General features: G+C 37.0%; 1 protein-coding gene across 1 annotated transcript; it reads right to left on the bottom strand.

Moving 5' to 3' along the window:
* Nucleotides 1-4,546: 4,546 nt before the first annotated feature.
* On the bottom strand, nt 4,547-16,037 carry ATP5PO (ATP synthase peripheral stalk subunit OSCP). The gene is made up of 7 exons (XM_074214050.1): nt 15,936-16,037; nt 13,362-13,412; nt 11,368-11,478; nt 7,701-7,830; nt 6,987-7,099; nt 5,293-5,379; nt 4,547-4,917 (listed from the first exon to the last, which is right to left on the bottom strand). Exons 1-7 carry the CDS (start codon nt 15,969-15,971, stop codon nt 4,804-4,806), a joined length of 642 nt encoding a protein of 213 aa, XP_074070151.1. The 5' UTR covers nt 15,972-16,037; the 3' UTR covers nt 4,547-4,803.
* Nucleotides 16,038-19,857: the final 3,820 nt, after the last annotated feature.

Raw genomic sequence — 19,857 nt, 5'->3', positions numbered from 1 at the left:
TATATATATATTTAGGTATAATATTTTAAGTCTAAATCTTGTATCCATTTTGATCTATCTTGGTAAAGGGTGTTAGGTGTTGGTCTAATCCAAGTTTCTTACATACTAACTTCCAATTTTCCCAACAGTTTTTATCAGAGTTTTTATCCTAATAGCTGAACTCTTTGGGTTTATCAAAAAGCAGATTACTATAATCATTTCCTAGTCTATTCCACTGGTCTACCACTCTATTTCTTATCCAGTACCAGACAGTTTTGATGACTGATGCTTTATAATATAATTTTAGATCTGGTAAGGCTAAGCCACCTTCTTGTCAATTGTATTTTTAAAGAAGTTGTTTAGTGGATTTTTTTCTATTTGGTCAATTCTATTTTTTAAAGAGCTATTTTTCATTTGCCCAATTTTTTTTGTTAGGTTTTTGCAAGGCAAATGGGGTTAAGTGACTTGCCCAAGGCCACACAACTAGGTAATAATAATTAAGTGTCTGAGACCAGATTTGAACCCAGATACTCTTGACTCCAGGGCCAGTGTTTCATCTACTACACCACCTAGCCACCCCTCCCCCAATTGTTTTTAATGGAATTATTTTCTTTAGTCAGTTGTGATTTTTTTTTTTTTTAGGTTTTTTGTAAGGCAACCGGGGTTAAGTGGCTTGCCCAAGGCCACACAGCTAGGTAATTATTAGTGTCTGAGGCCGGATTTGAACTCAGGTACTCCTGATTCCAGGGCTGGTGCTTTATCCACTACACCACCTAGACGCCCCTAATTGTGATTCTTTTTGCAAGATACTGAATTTCTCTTGCATTTCTTTATTCCCCAGTTTTTCCCACTTGCTTTTCAAATTCCTTTTTCGGCTAGTGATCAATTCATATTACCCTCTTTAAAGGTAGTACTTTTTCTCTGTCGTCTTCTGAGATGGTGTTGTGATCTTCTTACCACTAAAAGTAGCTATGGGCAAGACTGATTTTTAAAAACTCATTTTGAACTCTGCCCCTAAACCCTAGGAGGTGTTGTCCCAAGCTTCTTTTGTTGGGGGGAGAGGCTGGCTCACAGACTTCCCTCAGCTTACAATACTATCAGCTCTCAATAAGGCAGTGGGCACTGGTATTGAAGTTCTCACCACTGACCTACCATGCTATTAGCCTGCTCAGCCAGGACCCAGGTTGGGGCATGATGGCAGGTTGGTTGCTGATCTTTTCTGTTTCTCCAGCTGTCTACCTCCTAACCCCATCGGCACTGGTCTCTTCTCCCTGTGTCAAGCCAAACTCTCCCTTCACCAGTGAGACAGACCTTTCCTTAAGTCCTTCCAATGCATCCTAAGCTGAAAAATACTTCAATCTATCTTTTTGTTGGTTCTGTTGCTCCAGAATCCATTTAAAGGCTTGATTAAAGTTGTTTCTGAGGGAAGCTGAGGACAGCTTCTGTGAGTTTGGCTCCAGCCCCCCCAACCCAAATGATACTTCTGAAGATACCCATCACTTTCATTTTCCACTCCCCCACTGAAATAATTTTTTATAAGACAGAACTGTTTTGTTCCCTTTAGAACCAGAGTTCAACTTAAGTGTTCTCTTGGCTCTAAGAAGTTTATTCAGATTTCTCAGAGCACTTTTTCTGGATATTGTTTATATTCTACACGATAGTTGGATCCATGGTTGTTAATACTTAACAAATGCCTTTCTAAAGTTTTTAAAAAACATTTACTAGTCAATCAACGTAACAATTGAGTTGTACCAACTTTGTTGCCATTTCTTTGTCTGGTTCATTTTACAGATGAAAATACTGAGGCAAACATGTTTAAATGACTTGCTGTGTCACACAGGCAGTGAGACTGGATTTGAACTCATGAAGATGAATCTTTCTGGTTCAAAGCCCACTGTGTCAACTAGCTGCCCAGCAATATAAATCCATTTGTAGATTTCTGATTTTTAAGGAATGAGTATATTGTTTTGCTTCCACTTTCTATTTCCACTTGTGCTATTGTTAATCTTTGTCATTTTTCATGTCCAATAATATTCCATTACCTGCATATAGTTATTAGCCATGAGGTTTTTTTTTTTTGCTGTCATGAATATTAGGAACTTCTTATCCAAAGAGGTCTTTGGATGTTGTTATATGGGTATGTTATGGAATATTACAGCCTCCAAAAAAACTGAAATTGAGGTTTCTTCCTCCAAAGGTAATTGAGAGGCATGTTAAATGTTGAGTAGGCTGCAAAACACTCTTAAACAATACAAAGGCTGACATCCATGATACAGTATAGTGCAAATTATGTGGGATTAAGTATAATTCCAACATGAGCTTTTGCTGCAGTTCCTTTTATACAATTTAGCATTGAGTTCATGAGATTTTGAAATGTCCCTTATTATCCATTTTCATATTGGATATACTTTTGAAAAAGTTTATTTTCCCAAGAGTGGCCTTGTTAGTAAGATGAGTCTACTTTGTGCCAATCACAAGTCACATACCTTCTCTGCCTTGGTTTCCTCATTTGCAAAAATAGAAAGGAAACAAGCATTTATTAACAATCTCCTAGAGGCCAGATGCTTTACAAGTATCTCAACTGATACAACAACTCTGGGATGTAGATACTTTTATTAACTTCATTTTACAGCCGAGGACACTAAGGAACTAAATGACTTCCTGGGGTCAAACAGCTAATCTATGAAGTTATATTTGAACTCAGGTCTTTCTGACTTTGGCCCCAGTCCTCTTTCCATCGTGCCTTGATTGTTCTGAGGATAAAATATGTATGTGCTTTGCAAACCATTAAGGTACTATATAAATGCTAACTATTATTATTAATTAGGTTGTTTTGTAATATGTTAGTTTGCAACATTTAAAAAACCTGTTAACACTGACCTTAGATACAACTGATTCCATTTCTTCGTGAGCTTGAAAGATCCTTGAAATACTCACCTTCTCCACACCAGGAAGCAACACAATATCTTGAATGGTTGCTGAAATATGCTTTTTGATAGTTAAATTTAACCCATTTCTTTGGAGTAATATCCATTCATAAAATTAGAGAATAAGGCATGAAATCTGGCTGAAAAACTATCTAAAAGGTGAGTAGAGCAACCAACTCAAACCAGTTTCATTTGATTGAGGTCAGACGTTCTGAGTTAGACTGTTAATAGAAACCCGCACACACACATACACAATCACTGTTGTTACAAAATGAAACTTTTTTTTTTTTAGATTTTTGCAAGACAAACGGGGTTAAGTGGCTTGCCCATGGCCACACAGCTAGGTAATTATTAAGTGTCTGAGACCGGATTTGAACCCAGGTACTCCTGACTCCAAGGCCGGTGCTTTATCCACTACGCCACCTAGCTGCCCCTACAAAATGAAACCTTACCAAAATTGCTTCTCTGAAATAGTTTGTATGCCAGCATATTAGCAAAAAGATGGCCTTGTCCTATAGTTTAAACCCAAGTCCTCCGATCTAAATCTATTGCTCTTTCCATTGCATCAAACACCTGATTTCATCAATGTATTTGCTCCAACAATAAAATCAAAACCCATTTATGCCTGCTTCATGTGCTTTGTATTAATATTTTCCCACCAATGGTCATCACAGGTCCATTCAAGCCACTAAAGGTCTTGCTTTCTTTCTCTATTAGAATACCAAAGCAAAAGCTGCTTCTAAGTTATCCCTTGTTAAGTGACAAACTAATTGCCTTAAATTATACCTTCTCTTGAATAATTGTAGTGGTTTTGCAGCCTCCTTACAATCATCTTGTTACCTCTTTAATGGTTGAGTCTTAACGTTACTTGAGTAATTTTTTTTTTTTTTTTAGGTTTTTGCAAGGCAAAAGTTAAGTGGCTTGCCCAAGGCCACACAGCTAGGTAATTATTAAGTGTCTGAGACCGGATTTGAACCCAGGTACTCCTGACTCCAGGGCTGGTGCTTTATCCACTACGCCACCTAGCCACCCTTTTGTAATATTTTTGTTAAAAAAAAAAAATGAGAGTATGAACTTTTTGGGGAGAAAGGGAATGGGATATCTCATACTGTCACATTTGGTTGATATATTGATTACTTTTTTCTAAACTGTTTCCTATTATTTAAAAGAAAAAAGATATGGGGAACAGATCTGGGTAGAAGTAGAAAAGTTATATAAATGTTGAAATGAAGGTGAAATAATTTTTTTTTAAACAGCCAAAATTGAAGAAAGCAAAGATAAGATCATTAAAACAAATTTGGGATTTCCTAAAAGCAATTCAGTCTGCGCCAAACTTACTGTATTTGAAATGTCTTGTCTTCAACTTATAAACCCATGCTCATGGTATGAGATGAAAAAACATCATTTAAAAGAGTAGTGAGGGTGGCTAGGTGGCGTAGTGGATAAAGCACAGGCTATGGAGTCAGGAGTACCTGGGTTCAAATCTGGTCTCAGACACTTACTTAATTAACAAGCTGTGTGGCCTTGGGCAAGCCACTCAATCCTGTTTGCCTTGCAAAAACCTAAGAGTAGTGAAATCCTCAGAAAAAAAATATTCCCCATTGAGATACCTTGGATACAAGATTTAACACATCAGTAGAGTAATTGAGACAATTTTATATTATAAGTATATAAGACAGATTTGTGACAAAAATCTAGTAAAATTTCATTCATAAATCAGAGGGATTTTTTTTGCCTTGTTTGCTAAACCAAAATCACATTGGCTTTACATAACAGAGATTCAAGGCTATTGGCATTTCAAATTTCAACTACATTAACACAAAGAAAATTTCCAAGTACTTTATTGTTTCCACAATTTTTGGAAGTTTCATTGATGAACTGTGGAAAAATGTTACTTTTAAATAGCTTCCTTCATAATCCTGCTTAGCTTCTGGATCTTGGTTCTTGCAGACATATCAACATATTTCTCTCCTATACGAACAATCATTCCTCCCATGATTGAAGGGTCAGTCTGAGAAAACAAATTAGTTTTATTAAAAATGTAGAAAAATGTGCATTATCAACCTTATTCCATTGATCAACTGAAACAATGGTTTTGGAAGCATTTTTAGAAACACTAAATGTAAATATTAAACAATATACATATTAGTAGGATAAAACAATACTTTACATAGGATAAAAATACTTTACATGGGAAAATATGTAAATTTTCATATGGAGACTTGATAATATTTGATTTTGAAAGATAACCCAGTTTTTTTTATAAAACAATATACTTAAATATAATCAAATGAACTATTTTATTTGATTTTTTAATCTATGAATTTTGCTCTTTTTGTCAGCTAAAATTAGCTTGAGGAAAAAAATGACAAAAAAAATGACCTACCTTAACTTCCATTTTCAGAACCTGACCTTTACTCAGGAAGCTGTTCAGGACTGTTTTTAATTCTGAAAGAGTTGCATCATCTAAAGTCTAAAAATCAGAAAAACCAAAATGGAACTGAAAATTAGAATTTTATAATCTTAAAATACAGGAAGAGTCAAAGAGTAACAAAAAATATGCTCAATACCTGCAGCAACATTAATATGTAGTGCAGACGACAGTACAATCTGTTGTTAGATACTTCATTAATGCTGTTGCATATTCCTATGTTTTCCAAAATTAAAGAGAAGGGCCCAAGACACTAATTGGCAAAAAGTTATTTTCACAATTCACATACATGTGAAATTGATTTAGAACCCACAAGTGTAAATAAATGCATCTGTTGCTACTCATGGAGAAACAGCATAATTACCTCCATGCTAAACCCAGTAGAAAATCTGCCTTTCCTGGTAAGGAAATACTTCTTAGTAGAGAGGTAAAAATATGATGGAAGTGCAGTATATAATGTCAGATGAAGCTCTTAGGTTAGAAGGCTTTGCTGAATTATTTTCTTTACTCAAAGGAATGGTTTAATGGTATATGAAGTGGATGGTGAGGAAGAGGAAGGTACAGTGATAAAGGGAAAATATATCATCCATATATCATCACCAGGATCATAGACTAAGAGGTGGGAAAAAACCTTAGAGGGCATATCCAATACAATCCTCTCTTCTTAGAGATGAAGAAAGAGAACTGAGAGAGATTAAGTGATTTGCCCAAAGTTATACAAGTAAGTTACTGAGGCAAAATTTGAATCCAAGCCTTCCTGAATAGAAGTTTAGCAATCTGGCTTATACATTAAACTGTCTCTTAAAAAAAAATAATTTTTTTTTTGGTCTGTTAACTTTCTTTTTCTTGTGAAGGTTAAAAAAAACCCCTGGGGTTCACAATGCAACTGTTAAAAAACAAACTTGAAGAGCAGTAAATCCAAATAAATGAATTAGTTTAGCCTGAAGAGTGGTCCAAAGCCCACTTTACCAAGCTAAAAGGATTAATGGTTACCAATTGAATATATTTCCATCCCAAAAGACTTTGCACCATTTACTAATAGAAATTACTTCACAACTCTCCAAGGCAGATACTACAAGTATTAATTTTATAGAAGACATGATTGAGGCAGAGGTGAAGTGACATGTCCAATCATAGAACCACAGGATTGATGTGAAGATCCAGAGATAATGTACATCACCATGCAAACTTGAAGGCATTATATGAATAAATATCTGAGGAAAGATTTGAATTTAAATGTTCCTGATTTCAAGTTTCAGTACTTAGTCCCATGGTCACATCGCCTCTTTTCATTAACAAATTTGAGCCTGCTGTTTCTATAATAAAATCTTTTTATATTAAAAACAGGCCACACACTGACATGAACATCTGCATTAATTATCAATGTTTCTCCCTCTAGAATGTTTCAGTGGCAAAAGGAGGGAAAAGTTGCAAAAATTTCATTTTACAATATTCTAGAATTTGAGAAAATCCGTAAAGGAGCTAGAAAGGAATACAGTGGCAATCAGAAGACCAACTAAAGTAGCTAACCTGAAGATAAAAGATATATCTGGGTTGGCCATAGGTCACCTTTGATTTTTTTGCTCATTTTTATTGAATTAGCTTAGTTTTAATGTTAAAGCTAAATAAATGGATAAACAATTACTTACAGATGCAGTAGTAACTGAGCACTGTACTTCTCCACGATGCACACTCATCATGGTAGAAAATGCTGAAATGACTCCTGGGGTATTGTTTAAGCGACCATTTTCAGCAAGCAATTCTGTAAGAGATAAAAGCATTGTATCATGAATAAAAGTAGCAAGTTACTAGAAAGGTTCATGTGAGCTTTAAGGTCAAAATTTTAAAAACTATGTAAAATGTCATCAAGTTTCCCAAAGAAGTAATACTGTACAAAGAACTAAGATTGATTCTACAATCTGATTTTCCTATTAGCTTCAATATCATCATAGCATCTAGACCATCTATATGTGAAATACAATGACAAATTCACTTTCATCAAAACATATACATTAGATTTTCAATTCATGGTTAGGATTTCTGATGAATGAGATATATATTTTCTGGATCCCAGTGTAATCTAAATCTAACATATTTGGAAGACAGCTGGCTAGAGCAAAAGGTGGGGAGATCTTTGAACATCAGTGATCCATAAACCACCTTCCCAATCCAATGCCTTAGAACATTTTGATTTTTAACTATGAGAGAAGATGATAAAAATCTTATTCTTTAATCTAATGAAAAAATTCTCTTTGACCAAAATAGGAACTTAACCTGCCATCTAAAATAGGTATTAAGCACTTAATATTTCACATATTTTTATTAAGATCATTTTAAATAAAAAAGGTTATACAAATACTTACTCATGAGGTTGGTTGTGATGGGGGAAAACTTTTCTTTTGCTATGATTTCACTTAGGGTTTTTATCTTAACAGAACGTTTTATATGAGGATTCATAATAGAGCCAACCATTTTGGGATCCTTCAAAAGGGTCTGAAAGTAAAAAACAAATTGTGTTAACCATTTAGAGCAAAAACATGGGGTCCGATGTACATGCAACCTTTATCTCGATAATTATGCTTTGCCTTATAAGATATGCTTGAACAGAGCTTTGATAACGTTTAAGCTCTTCTAAACAAAGCCTATAATTTCCTTTGAAAGATTTATGACTAAAAAGTAGGTGCTTTTTTTCTCAGAAACCATCATCAGGACTAATACTGTCCCCCAGCCCTGCCTCAGATCCTAATGGAGGTGCCCCAAAGCTCAAAGAATAGTAGCTGTTGGCAAATAATCACAGTCCCTGCCTCCAATCAACTCTTTCCTGTATCTACCAGAGAACAACTGCAAAAGGCATAGTCCTCTGTCACAGTCACCCACAACACAAACCACCGATCAACCACAAGCAAATGAGACAAGTGGCAGCATGAGAGTGGAGAAGCTATTAACACAATGCTAAGGAGATAGTGCCTTTGTTAGCATGGTAGCTATTGCCAACTCAGCTCAGAGGAGATTCAGCAGAGAAAATCGTCATTGCCAAAATCCGCGGTACTATCAAAGTTCTACAGGAGAAGGATATGGTGGGGTGGTGGAGGCAAGATGGTGGTATAGAAGAACAGTCCATTTCTCCCAAGAGTTTCCTCTGAACAACTTTAAAAATGTCTCAGATTGAATTCTGGAGATGAACAGTCAACAAAAGGTCCAGTTCAGACATTTTCCAGCCTAAACAAAATAGGATTTAGGAGAGGTCTGTGACACTGGGGTTGGAATAGAGCACATCTGCCAACAACAGCTGTAGGCTTTGGAGGTGATGGTGACAGGAGCAGCTGCAGCAGCAGCAATTTTTGGGAGCTCTCAGCCAAAGATGATCAGAAAGATTAGAGAGGACTCTAGAGTTAGCACTGTGCCCTGGCCAGGTGCTATTTGGTAATTTCACTGTCCATACCCACTTCTAGATTGCAATTCCAGGGTAAAGAGGAACACTTTCAGTTATCAAGGAAGCAGGAGTCCTTCCTGACTAAGGAATTAGAGTACAGACAAGGAGAGCAGCTATCATATCTGCCCTTGGATCATCCTACCTTGGAAACACTGAAAATTTACAGATACTAAAAAGGGCAAAAAAGTCTAAAGGGAATTTAGAGGTCACGTAGGCTAATCTTCTAATTTCACAAATGAGCTCAGAGAAGATATTACTTATCCAGAAGAACTAGGATTTGAACTTGGGTTCTTTGACTATAAATTCAGCGTTGTTTTTCTTTTTTTAAGGCAATGGGATTAAGTGACATGCCCAAAATCACAGTTAGGTAATTTAAGTGAGTCCGGCTTTGAACTCAGGTCCTCCTCTTGGCATTCTTTCTTCAGCATCACACTTTTGGTCAGTATAATCACAAACTCTCCCCTTGTGATTATATATTGAAATGTTTAGTCCACTATCCAGTTAGATGTCAAAAGTGACCTTCTAAGGTACAGGTCTGACTATGCCACCCCCTCTATTCAATAAATTCCCAAGGCTCCCTCTCACCTCCAGAATCAAACAGAAAATCTTGTTTAGTGTTCAAAGCTGTTCATAGGCTATCCCTTCCCCTTACACCTTCCAGGATTCTTATATCTAACATGCCAACACTTCCATTGACATTGGTCTCCCTGCTGTTCCTTTCAGAAAATACTCCATCTCCCCTATATGAAGATAAGGTAGAGATGAGTACAGGATTTAGACATAAAAGCTGATATCATCAGTCAATCAGGAGAACAAGAAATTGTTTATCATAAAGGGGAGCAGTTTCTGACTAAAGAAGAGATAGAGAACATCATAAAAGATAAAATGGATAATTTTTATTCCATTAAATTGAAAAGCTTTTGCACAAACAAAACCAATGCAACCAAGATGAAAAGTAATGCAATAAATTTGGAAACAATTTTTACAACCAGCGTTTCGGAGAAAGGACTCAATTCTAAAATATGTAAAGAATTGAGTTAAATGTATAAGAAAACAAATCATTCTCCAATTGATAAATGTCAAAGAAATAGAAAGTCAATTCTCAGATAAAGAAATTAAAAGCTTGTCTATAGTCATATGGAAAATTGCTCTAAATCATATTGATTAGGGAAATGCAAATTAAAACAACTTTGAAGTACCACCTCACATCTTCAGAGTGGTCAATGACTAAAAAGGAAAATGATCCATGTTGGAGGGAAAGTGGGAAAACTGGGATACTAATGCATTGTTGAGAGAGTTGTGAATTGATCCAACCTTTCTGGAGAACAATTTGGAATTATTTACAATGGGCAACCAAACTGTGCAAATTCTTTGGCTCAGCAATACCACTACTAGCTCTGTATCCAGAAGAGATCCCTAAAAAAGGGTAAAAGCCCCACATGAACAAAAATATTCATAGCAGCATAACTTTGCTTGGTGATCTCACGAGCTCCCATAGATTCAACTGTTTTTCCCTATTCAGACAATTCTAAGATCTGTGTGATCAGCCCTGACTTCTCCCTGCCTCACATCTCTGACTATTGAACATCTTAGACCAGATGCACCATAGGGGCTGCTGTCCAAAACCAAACTATCTTTTACTTGGAAATCTCTCTTCCTAACTTGTCTATTATTGTAAATCTCCCATCATTGACCCCTCACTCATAACCTAATTGTTATACTTTTTAAATATCTCCCATTTTTGGGTCCCTTTTCTTCTCTTATACTACCCAGCACTCCAGGGCAGGCCCTTATCTCCTTATTCTTGGCCTTTTCTAAGAGTCTCTCTTTCTCAAATGCACCTACTCCATCCAGTCCATCCTCTACTTAGTTGTCAGTTATATCAAGTATTAAAATCTCTATTTGGTTTTTTAAAACTTTATAACCTGGCCCCTCTTTCTACTTTTCTATGTTACCCTGATACTGGCCTCCATGCACTTTCTCACACAAGATAAAATCACTCTCTTGACCGTACATCTCTGGACATTCCCAAGTCTAGAATTCTTCCATCCCTTCTCATCTCCACCTCTTGGCTCCCCCTGCCTCCTTCAAGTTTTAGCTTAATCTTGGAACCTACCCCCTTGAGACTGTCTCCAATTTATCCTGTGGTTTTCTTGCTTGCATTTAATTGTTTACATGAGGTCTTCCCTCTTAAACACTGAGGTTCTGGAGAGTAGGGACTGTCTTTTGCTTTTTTATCCTCAGCTCTTGCTAGTGCACAGCAGGGGTTTAATAGCTTGCTGACTTGCTTATTAACTTTTCTTCCCAAATGAGATTGTTTCTGTGTCCTATCTTAACATAACTTCCGTAATTCCTGTATAGAGATTATTAGTAGTTAATATTAAGTTGCTATCTTCTCCTTGACTTCCATACTCATCCTGGGAAAGAAGTTAAATAACAGAAAATAAAGTCTAAAAAAGGAAGGTAACTTCTAAAACAGAATAAACCATAATGTGAAAGTCAAAGGTTTGTGAATTATCTGCAAATGACAATGTAACTGAAAGAAAATACAAAATAACAGATTAGATATAAATTAAGAACACGAAAAGATTACTTACTGTTACTCTGAGTAATTCCTTTTCTACCACATCCAGTTTATTCTGCTTAGATGCAGCAGAAAAAAGGGCAGTGGCATATCGACCTTCTAGACCATACACTTGAATTGGAGGCTTAAAAAGAAATAAGGAAAGAAATTATTCAAGATAGCTAATACTAACATTACCAGAGTTTAGGCTTTAAGTTTTGTTATGTATACTTGTGAAAGTTTAAGCAAGAGATAAAGATTCAAAAATATTCCTAGTATTTGACAATAGCAAAAAAATGGAAAAAAATGTGGGTGCCCAATGATTGGGGAACAGTTGAATAATTCTGGCATATGTATGTAATACTCATCAATCAATTTACTTAATGTCTACATGGCAAGAATACAAATGTACCAGGAGTAGGGATTTAAGATTCCATTTTCAGAGCAGCTTATATTTTAATAGAGTGGATTCATATACACATGAAGTAAATAATAGGTAATTTCAGGATGAGTACAGTAATTAGGGACACCAGCATAGACTTTACAAAGGAAGAGGCACTCTCTACTGAAGGAAGCTAAGCATGCTAAAAAGCAGAGGTGAGGCAAATTGTGTGCTTCAGGTTTAAGGAAGAACTTGTGCAAAATTCTGAGATGGAATGTCAAGTTTGAAGGAGTAGCTGGTAGTACATTTTGGCTGGAAAACAGAATATGTAAAGATGGTATCATAAAATATATCAGGAAAGGAAGACGAGAGCCAGACTGAGGGAGGATTAAAATCAGTATCAAAAAGGTTTGGTTTCATACACAATCATGTTCTATTTTACGTTTTGTTCTTGTTCATGTATCAGAATACATTTATACTTGTTACCAGAGGTAAAAATTAAGTATTAATTTTGCAAGAAAATAATTTAATAGAGACTTTTAGGAACAATCTAGCCTAACAATTTCATTTTACAAATAAGAAAACTAAGGCAGAAGAAGCCTGTCCTCATATTATAAAGCAAGTTTCTGAAACATGCTTGAAAGCATATTTATATTATTTATAAGTTTATGGCATCTTAATGATATAAATATTTTTACAAAATTATAACAGGGTTTAAACTATCATCTTTCATAGAATAGTCATACTCTACACCCAATTTAAGCTATCTTTTGGTCACTTATTAAGTTTAGTATTCAAATTAGTTTTTCAGGATAAATATATTAGTTGAAGTAACTGGAGATGTTTAGCCTAGAAAGGAAAGTTAATCTCAAAGTCAGGAAGACCTTGATTCAGGCTCTGCCAAAGACTCCATGTCGCAGAGGGAGTTTTCAGGTCATAAAAGGGATCTGAAAAGCTGTCATGTAGAAGAGGGGGAATATATTTTATCAGTTTTGTCTCCAAATACAGAACTAGGGGAAATGAGTAGAAATTAATAAGGAAGCAAATTTATCTATTAAGAATAAAAGGAAATACATCTCAGTAATTAGAATTACCCAAAGGTGGAATGGGCTTCTCAGAAGGTTGTGGGAGATATTCATTCAAAGCTGGCTGAATGAAGAATGTTATAGAGGGAATTCAGTTGGATCAGATGGATTCTGGGGTCCCTTCCAACTTGGGACTCTATAATTATCTTAATGTTTAAAAAAACAAACAATGGTAAAATCTGGCAAGTACTTTTAAAAAATACAACAGGGAATTTGCAAAATAAAAAGTATGGAGAATAAAGAGGTTTTTATGGAAATGGTATTGTGATAAAAAAATCTTGTTTTTTAAAATTGAACTTGTTTTGATAAATGTTGAAAATCAAAATTTTCAAATATGCTATAGATATACAACTGCTAAAAAACCATTAGCTGCCATCTACGAACTACAATCATCCAACAGAGTGACTTCTTTCTTCAGAAACATTATGGACAATTAAATGTCAAATACAGATAAGTTTATAGATGGATTCAATTAATATAACTCAGTGTAACATAATGCATTCCAGTTAACAGTTAGAAATTCTTAATTAAGGCTAAGTGTCATCAAATAATTAAACATACCCTGACGAGTTTAGCGAATGGTCTGCCCACTGAAGTGGTGAAGCAGCGTACCTTAAAGACAAAAGAAAATAAGGCAAAATGTTTATTTGAAGAATTCTCTAAATCAAATTGTGGAAAAATCAAATACGTGAAATACCATTTACTTTGAATATTAAAAAATATATAGTCAAACCTTCATTATTTAGCAGAATTTTGTAACTTCTCTGTGAAAGACTTTTTTCTGTTTCACCAAGTTCCTAATGTTTCTGTCCCTAAATTACAGTGTAGTGATGCTACTTAAGGGTAGATACTTCCTTGAATCCCCAGAGCCTAAAGTAACTAAGCACATGAGAAGCACCCTAGGCAATACCAAAGTTTCCTTCTTTCTACATTCAACTTGAGCCAATTTTTTGGAAGAGAGGTAAAGCTGTGTACACAAAGAAACAATAAATTATTTGAACAACTGTATATTTCAAACAATTTGAAACTTTGGGATTTATATTAACATAACCTTAAAGCAGTGGTTCTTGATCAATATCTTTCTTAGACTCTGGCAATCTGGTAAAAGTCATGAACTTCTCTCAGAATAATATCTATTATCTACATTCATAAAAGACATACTAAATTTCATCTAAAAGTTGTAAATAAAGATGCAATATTTTTCCCATTTAAGGACCCCGTGAAATTGATCCATGGAGTCTGGAAAGAATCTTTGCCTACACTTTGGTCAAACTGAATTCCATAATTGGAGAAACTGGATGATTCTTTAGAGGTATTCTGAATATCAATGGGACAACTGACTTAAGAATCTATTAGCATATTTTGGTAAAAGTATAGTAAAACTGGTCTTGATTTGGAGGAAAAAATAACTGTCAATAGTGAAAAAAAAATCCTTGAACTTACAGGGCAAAGGTCCCTTTCTCATTAATATGTTCATTGACAGATTCTATTTTTGGACTGGTAAAATTAAATTCCTCTAGTAAAAGTTCTATGAAAGCTGGTTTTGTGGAATTTGCTATGATTCAACAAATGTTCAGTACCCATTGGATACATTACAAAGAGATTAAAAAGGATTAGTATAGAGGAATATAAAAATAAATATAAGACAAAATAATACTTGGGTACATAAGATGTAAAATTGAGATGCTGTTTTCTATGATTATATGTCTGGGGGAAAATTGCCATCTGAGCTGAATCAAAAATGCCCTCCTCCAAACTCAGCAGTTGGAAAGGAGGGGGAAAAAAGGGAAAGTATTTAAGGCATAAAAAAATGAGATGAGCAGAGAGAAAACAGCACATTTTACATATATATATATATATGTATATATACACACACACACATATATATATGCATACACACACACATATATATGTATAGCATGTACAGGAGATAGTAAGCAGTAGAGTTTGGTTGAAGTTTTGTGGAAGGGAAGAGAATGAGAAAATTTAAAACTAAGGTGGATGGATCTGAGGTCTTTGGATGCCTGGCTGAAGGATATAGAAATAAAAGGAACCACTGAAGGATGTTTAACTCAGATATTATTATTAAGAATAAGGAAGATTATTTGGGGAATGCTATGAAGGATGGAGCTTTTAGCAAAACTTATCACTAATGAAAAAGTTTTAGTAGAAGGTAATTAATCTGTGTGCTTGGGTGGGGTGGTAAAGAAAACAGAGGGGGGGGGCTAGGTGGCACAGTGGATAGAGCACTGACCTTGGAGTCAGGAGTATCTGAGTTCAAATCCGGCCTCAGACACTTAATAATTATCTGGCTGTGTGGCCTTGGGCAAGCCACTTACCCCACTGCCTTACAAAAAAAAACTAAAAAAAAAAGAAAAGAAAACAGAGCAGAAAAGTTGTAGAGACAATCAATGGGATTTGTTAATAAATCAGCAACATTGCTATGTGGCAGGTCAAACACCGAGGATACAAAATCACAATAAGTCACAGCCCTTGATCTCAAGGAGTTTATATTTTTCTATCAGTTAGGAAAATATGTGCACATTATAGTGAGTTGCAAGAAATGGGCTAATGGATGGCAATGCAAAGAGAAAGAAGGGGTGGGAATACATACGGCTTCTAAGTGAATAAGGCAGTAGAAAGACTGATGGAAACTTAATTAAAAAAAAGCTAATCCCATGAATGATAGGCAAGAAGAGCCGGGTTCAAATCGGCCAAGGCTGTGACCCCTGGGCAGGTCATCCAACCTTTTAGGCCTGTTTCTTCTCCTCAGTAACACGAGGGGCGCAGGCCTCCGGGGCCGTCAGCTTTCCTTCTTTTTACGAGGCAGGACGGGAGGGGGGAGGAGGGGAAAGGTCAGTCTTTGGGGAAACCAGCCCCGCCCGGTCATTCAGGCCCTGCGCCGGGGCCTGGGCCGGCGGCCGCCGCACCGCCCTTTCTCCGCTGTTAAAGCCCGGGCGGGCCGGTGCTGCGGCCGAAGCCCTCAAGGTCACGGTCCCGCCAGGCCTCGAGTTCCGGGGGCGCCCCCTCCTCTGCAGCCAAGGAGAAGCGGGGCCCGGCGGGGACGACCGGGGGCGGGGGGTCTCCCCGGGAAGTCAGCCCCGTCACGGTCACCCCGTCCTCCTTCCGCCTCACCTGCTGGATCATCCCGGCCGCACCGGGCGCTGCCATCTTCTCCGGCGGCCGCTGTAGGTCAAACGGGATCCCGGCGGAGTGGGGGGGGGATAACTCGAGGGACGCATGCGCAGGGAGACGCGCCGCCAGGCCCGCCGCAGCGTGAGGTGACGCACGACGCTACGCAGGGGCAGCGCGCTGCGCCTTCCTGGGGGTTGTAGTTTCTCAAAAGTAGGCGGGCAGGACTCGACCAAAGGGCATGCCGGGATTGGGGGTGGGAGCGGGGCGTGGTTCACTCAAGGTTGTCCTAAATCCGGGCACCTCCGAGGGGAGCCCCGGCTCGAGCCTCAGACCCGCCACCTCTGCCTAAATTTTCATTCTTGACTTGCTATTTCTCACTCTTTACCACCAAAAAAACCGAATTAATTAATCTGTTTGTGCGTCACGTAAAGGGAACAAACATTTAGACGTGAGCAAAGAGCCAATGAGGAGTCTAGGGTCAATCTAGATTCAGCCTTCCTCGGGCTGGATAAGGACTGAGGAAACAATCCAATTATATGATTTAACAAAACACATATAAATAGAAAGTTAGTGGATTCTCGGGGTGAGTCCAAAGAGCCTGAACGAAGACTAATTTTTATGTATTTCAAAACACTAAGATCAATTAATTAAAAAAGGAAACAATTTAACCAGAATGCAAAATTGTATCATTTAATTTCTAATTGGAAGAAAGGTTAAGAACTTTCCAAATTGGGAGGGGAAGAGAAAACAGGAGCAATTACCTGATATCAGAAGGCACTCCCTCAAGTTTCTTTCTCTCTTTTTTTAGTTTTTGCAAGGCAACGGGGTTAAGTGGCTTGCCCAAGGCCACCCGGCTACGTAATTATTAAGTATCCGAGGTTGAATTTGAACTCAGGTCCTCCTGACTCCGGGGCCGGTGCTCTATCCACTGCGCCAAGTTTCTCTTTCAATCAAAAGCGCAGGGAAACAAAAACCAATCGAGCAGTTCAAGGCCAGTTTTCAACTAAGACCTGTGGATTACTAAAGTAAGAAAACTCATGAGAAAATTCCTTGCATCTTCCATTTCTGATTGGATTTCTGATTCTTAGTCAAAAATCTCTAAACAGGGGCGGCTAGGTGGCGCAGTGGATAGAGCACCGACCCCGGAGTCAGGAGGACCTGAGTTCAAATCCGCCTTCAGACTCTTAATAATTGCCTAGCCGTGTGGCCTTGGGCAAGCCACTTAACCCCATTTGCCTTGCAAAAACTAAAAACAACAGCAAAAAAAAAAAAAAAGATGGCCCAGGTTCCTAGTGACGCAGGGCTAGGGTCAGTGTTTACCTACATCGGCCACAAGTGAATGAAGACCGACTGGACTAGCCCATGACTGGAAAGGAAACGGAGCCAGGGGATGAGGTCAGTTGGTTCTTTCAGTTCCCACTCTCCTAAGAATAAAGATTTGAACTTGTACTTTCATTAGAAGCATACAGGGAAGTACTGGTGAAGAAAGGACTTTCTCAACAGTGTAGGTGTGATTACCTGCTCAGAGATGTGGAGTTTCAGAGATTTCCTAGAGCAATAAAAGTGATTTGTCCACCATGTGGCAAAAAGCAGAGATTGAATCCAGGTCTTACTGACAAACGTGAATCAAGAATTGAGTCAAGAATTGATAAATCTACACCAGGATCCAGAATAGAGTATTTTGGTATTCAATAAAAACTGGAGAGCAGGGACTGTCTTTTGCCTTTATTTGTATCCCTAGTACTCTTACAGGATATTTATTGACTAACTGAATGAATGAAGGATACACTCCATTCCCCATTTTTATACCAATGAGAACTGCTTTAGTTAACAAAGATATTGCTAAACATGGTATCAAAATTTATTTTAGCGTCTATTTGTTTTAGTGTATTAGTGCTATTGAATGTTTTTGGTAAAAAGCTGGTCAAAAGATGTGCTGATAATGCATAAAACACAAGAATTTATAGGGTTTCAGATGGAAAGTCTGACATTGTCACAATGTATTTGAATTGAATTTTCACACTTAGGGTTTCTAGCTTCCCAGAAAAACCTCATATGATTCTTTTTTTTTTATTTTTTACAAGACAATAGGATTAAGTGACTTGCCCACAGTCACACAACTAGATAATTATTAAGTGTCTGAGGTCAGATTTAAACTCGGGTCCTCCTGATTCCAGGGCTGGTACTCTAGCCACTGTGCCATCCAGCTGCCCCTGTGTGGTTCTTTTTACAGATAATGATTCTCCCTTCTCACTTGTAGGATCAGAGTTCTTTTAAATATTTTTTCATTAAAAATTGTTTTGCCCCAATTACATGTAAAGATAAATTTTAACATTCATTTAAAAAAAATTTGAGTTCCAAATTTTCTTCCCCTCTCTCTTACTTCCTCCATCCCTCAGATGGTAAGCAATTTGATAGATAAGTACAATTACAAAAACATATTTCCATTTTTATCATGTTGCAAAAGAAATAGCTCAAAAGAAAAAAACTGAAAGTCATAATAGTAAGCTTTGATCTGCATTCAGATGCCTATCATTGCTGTCTCTGAAAGTGGATAAAATTTTCCATGATGAGTCTTTTGAAATTGTCTTGGATCATTATATTGCTGAGAAGAGCTATTAATCATAGGTGCACAATGTGACTGCTGCTGTGTGCAATATTCTCCTAGATTTGCTCCCTTCACTTAGCATCAGTTCCAGGTTTATCTAGATGCATCCTGCTCATAATTTCTTATAACGTAACCATTACAATCATATGTCATAGTTTATTCAGCCCTTCCCCAATCGATGGATATTCTTTCAATTTCCAATTCTTTGCCACCACAAAAAAACTGTATGAGTATTTTTGTCCTTTTCCCATTAGACTCAGAATCATAATTTTGAAAGAAGAAATTATTTTCAAGGAGAAAGACATAAAGTAAGCCTTTGTCCCAAAGGGCTACATAAATTTTCCATTCTTGCCAGATTCCTCTCTCTCTGCTAAACAGCAGCACTATGAACTTCACTGTGAATCATTTACTCATTTTATAGCAGATAGACTTAAGACTTCAAGTCTTCCCAAATACTGTAATTGTACTCTTCAGTCTCACCCTTTTATCCCTGTTAAAACGTTTAGAGCAGATCTCTTTCAAGGTCATTGTCTAGATTAAAACCCTTCTTTTTCAGGCAGCGTCAGAAAGATTGTCTGTCACTAGGTGGCGACATTTGCCGCTGTTCAGAGACCTGGTACACCAGGGACCTTTATTTAGACCACAGTAGAGTCGAATGGAATTTTAGAATACCTAGTCCAATTCCCTTAATTTACAGATTAGGAAACAGACCTGGAGAAACAAAATGAAACAAATTCCAGGTCTCTTATTATCTAAGTGATTGTGTCTCTTCTGTCTCAGTGGTACATCTGTTGTGAAAATTTGTAGCAGGGAAGATGGAAAGATTTGCTTTCATTTTAGCAGGTATTCATTACATCCTTTGTCTCCATCCTATTAATGGAGATATCTATAGGTGGGAAAAAACAAATCAAAGAATCACTGGTATAGTATTTTATTATTTAAATGGATTTGAGCAAAAAAGTTTTTAAACACTAATAACAGCTCATATTATATAGCATTTTGTTTGCTAAGTGCTTTCATGTATGTTTGAGCTACTTAACAACCACATGAAGTATTGTGTTATTATGCTTGTAGGTGTCTGTGGTGGGATTCAAAACCAATTATTCCTTTGTCTGAACCTTGTACTCTATACATAAAACAATGCTTCCTATGCCTATATTTCAGTGATCCTTTCCACTGTTGAAAGAATTTTTAGAGTCCTTGATAAACTAATCACTGCCCAAATAAGCTAGTACAGGTTACAGATAGGTATGCTGTAGTTTATTTCTAAAATTAAGAGTGCCACACATCATCAGTAGGTGGTAGACTGATGGG

The sequence above is a fragment of the Macrotis lagotis genome, chromosome 1 (genome assembly GCF_037893015.1).
Source record: "Macrotis lagotis isolate mMagLag1 chromosome 1, bilby.v1.9.chrom.fasta, whole genome shotgun sequence".
Taxonomy (NCBI): Eukaryota; Metazoa; Chordata; class Mammalia; order Peramelemorphia; family Peramelidae; genus Macrotis; species Macrotis lagotis.
The sequence above is the reverse complement of the archived record's forward strand: the minus strand, read 5'-3'. Positions and strand labels throughout refer to the sequence as shown.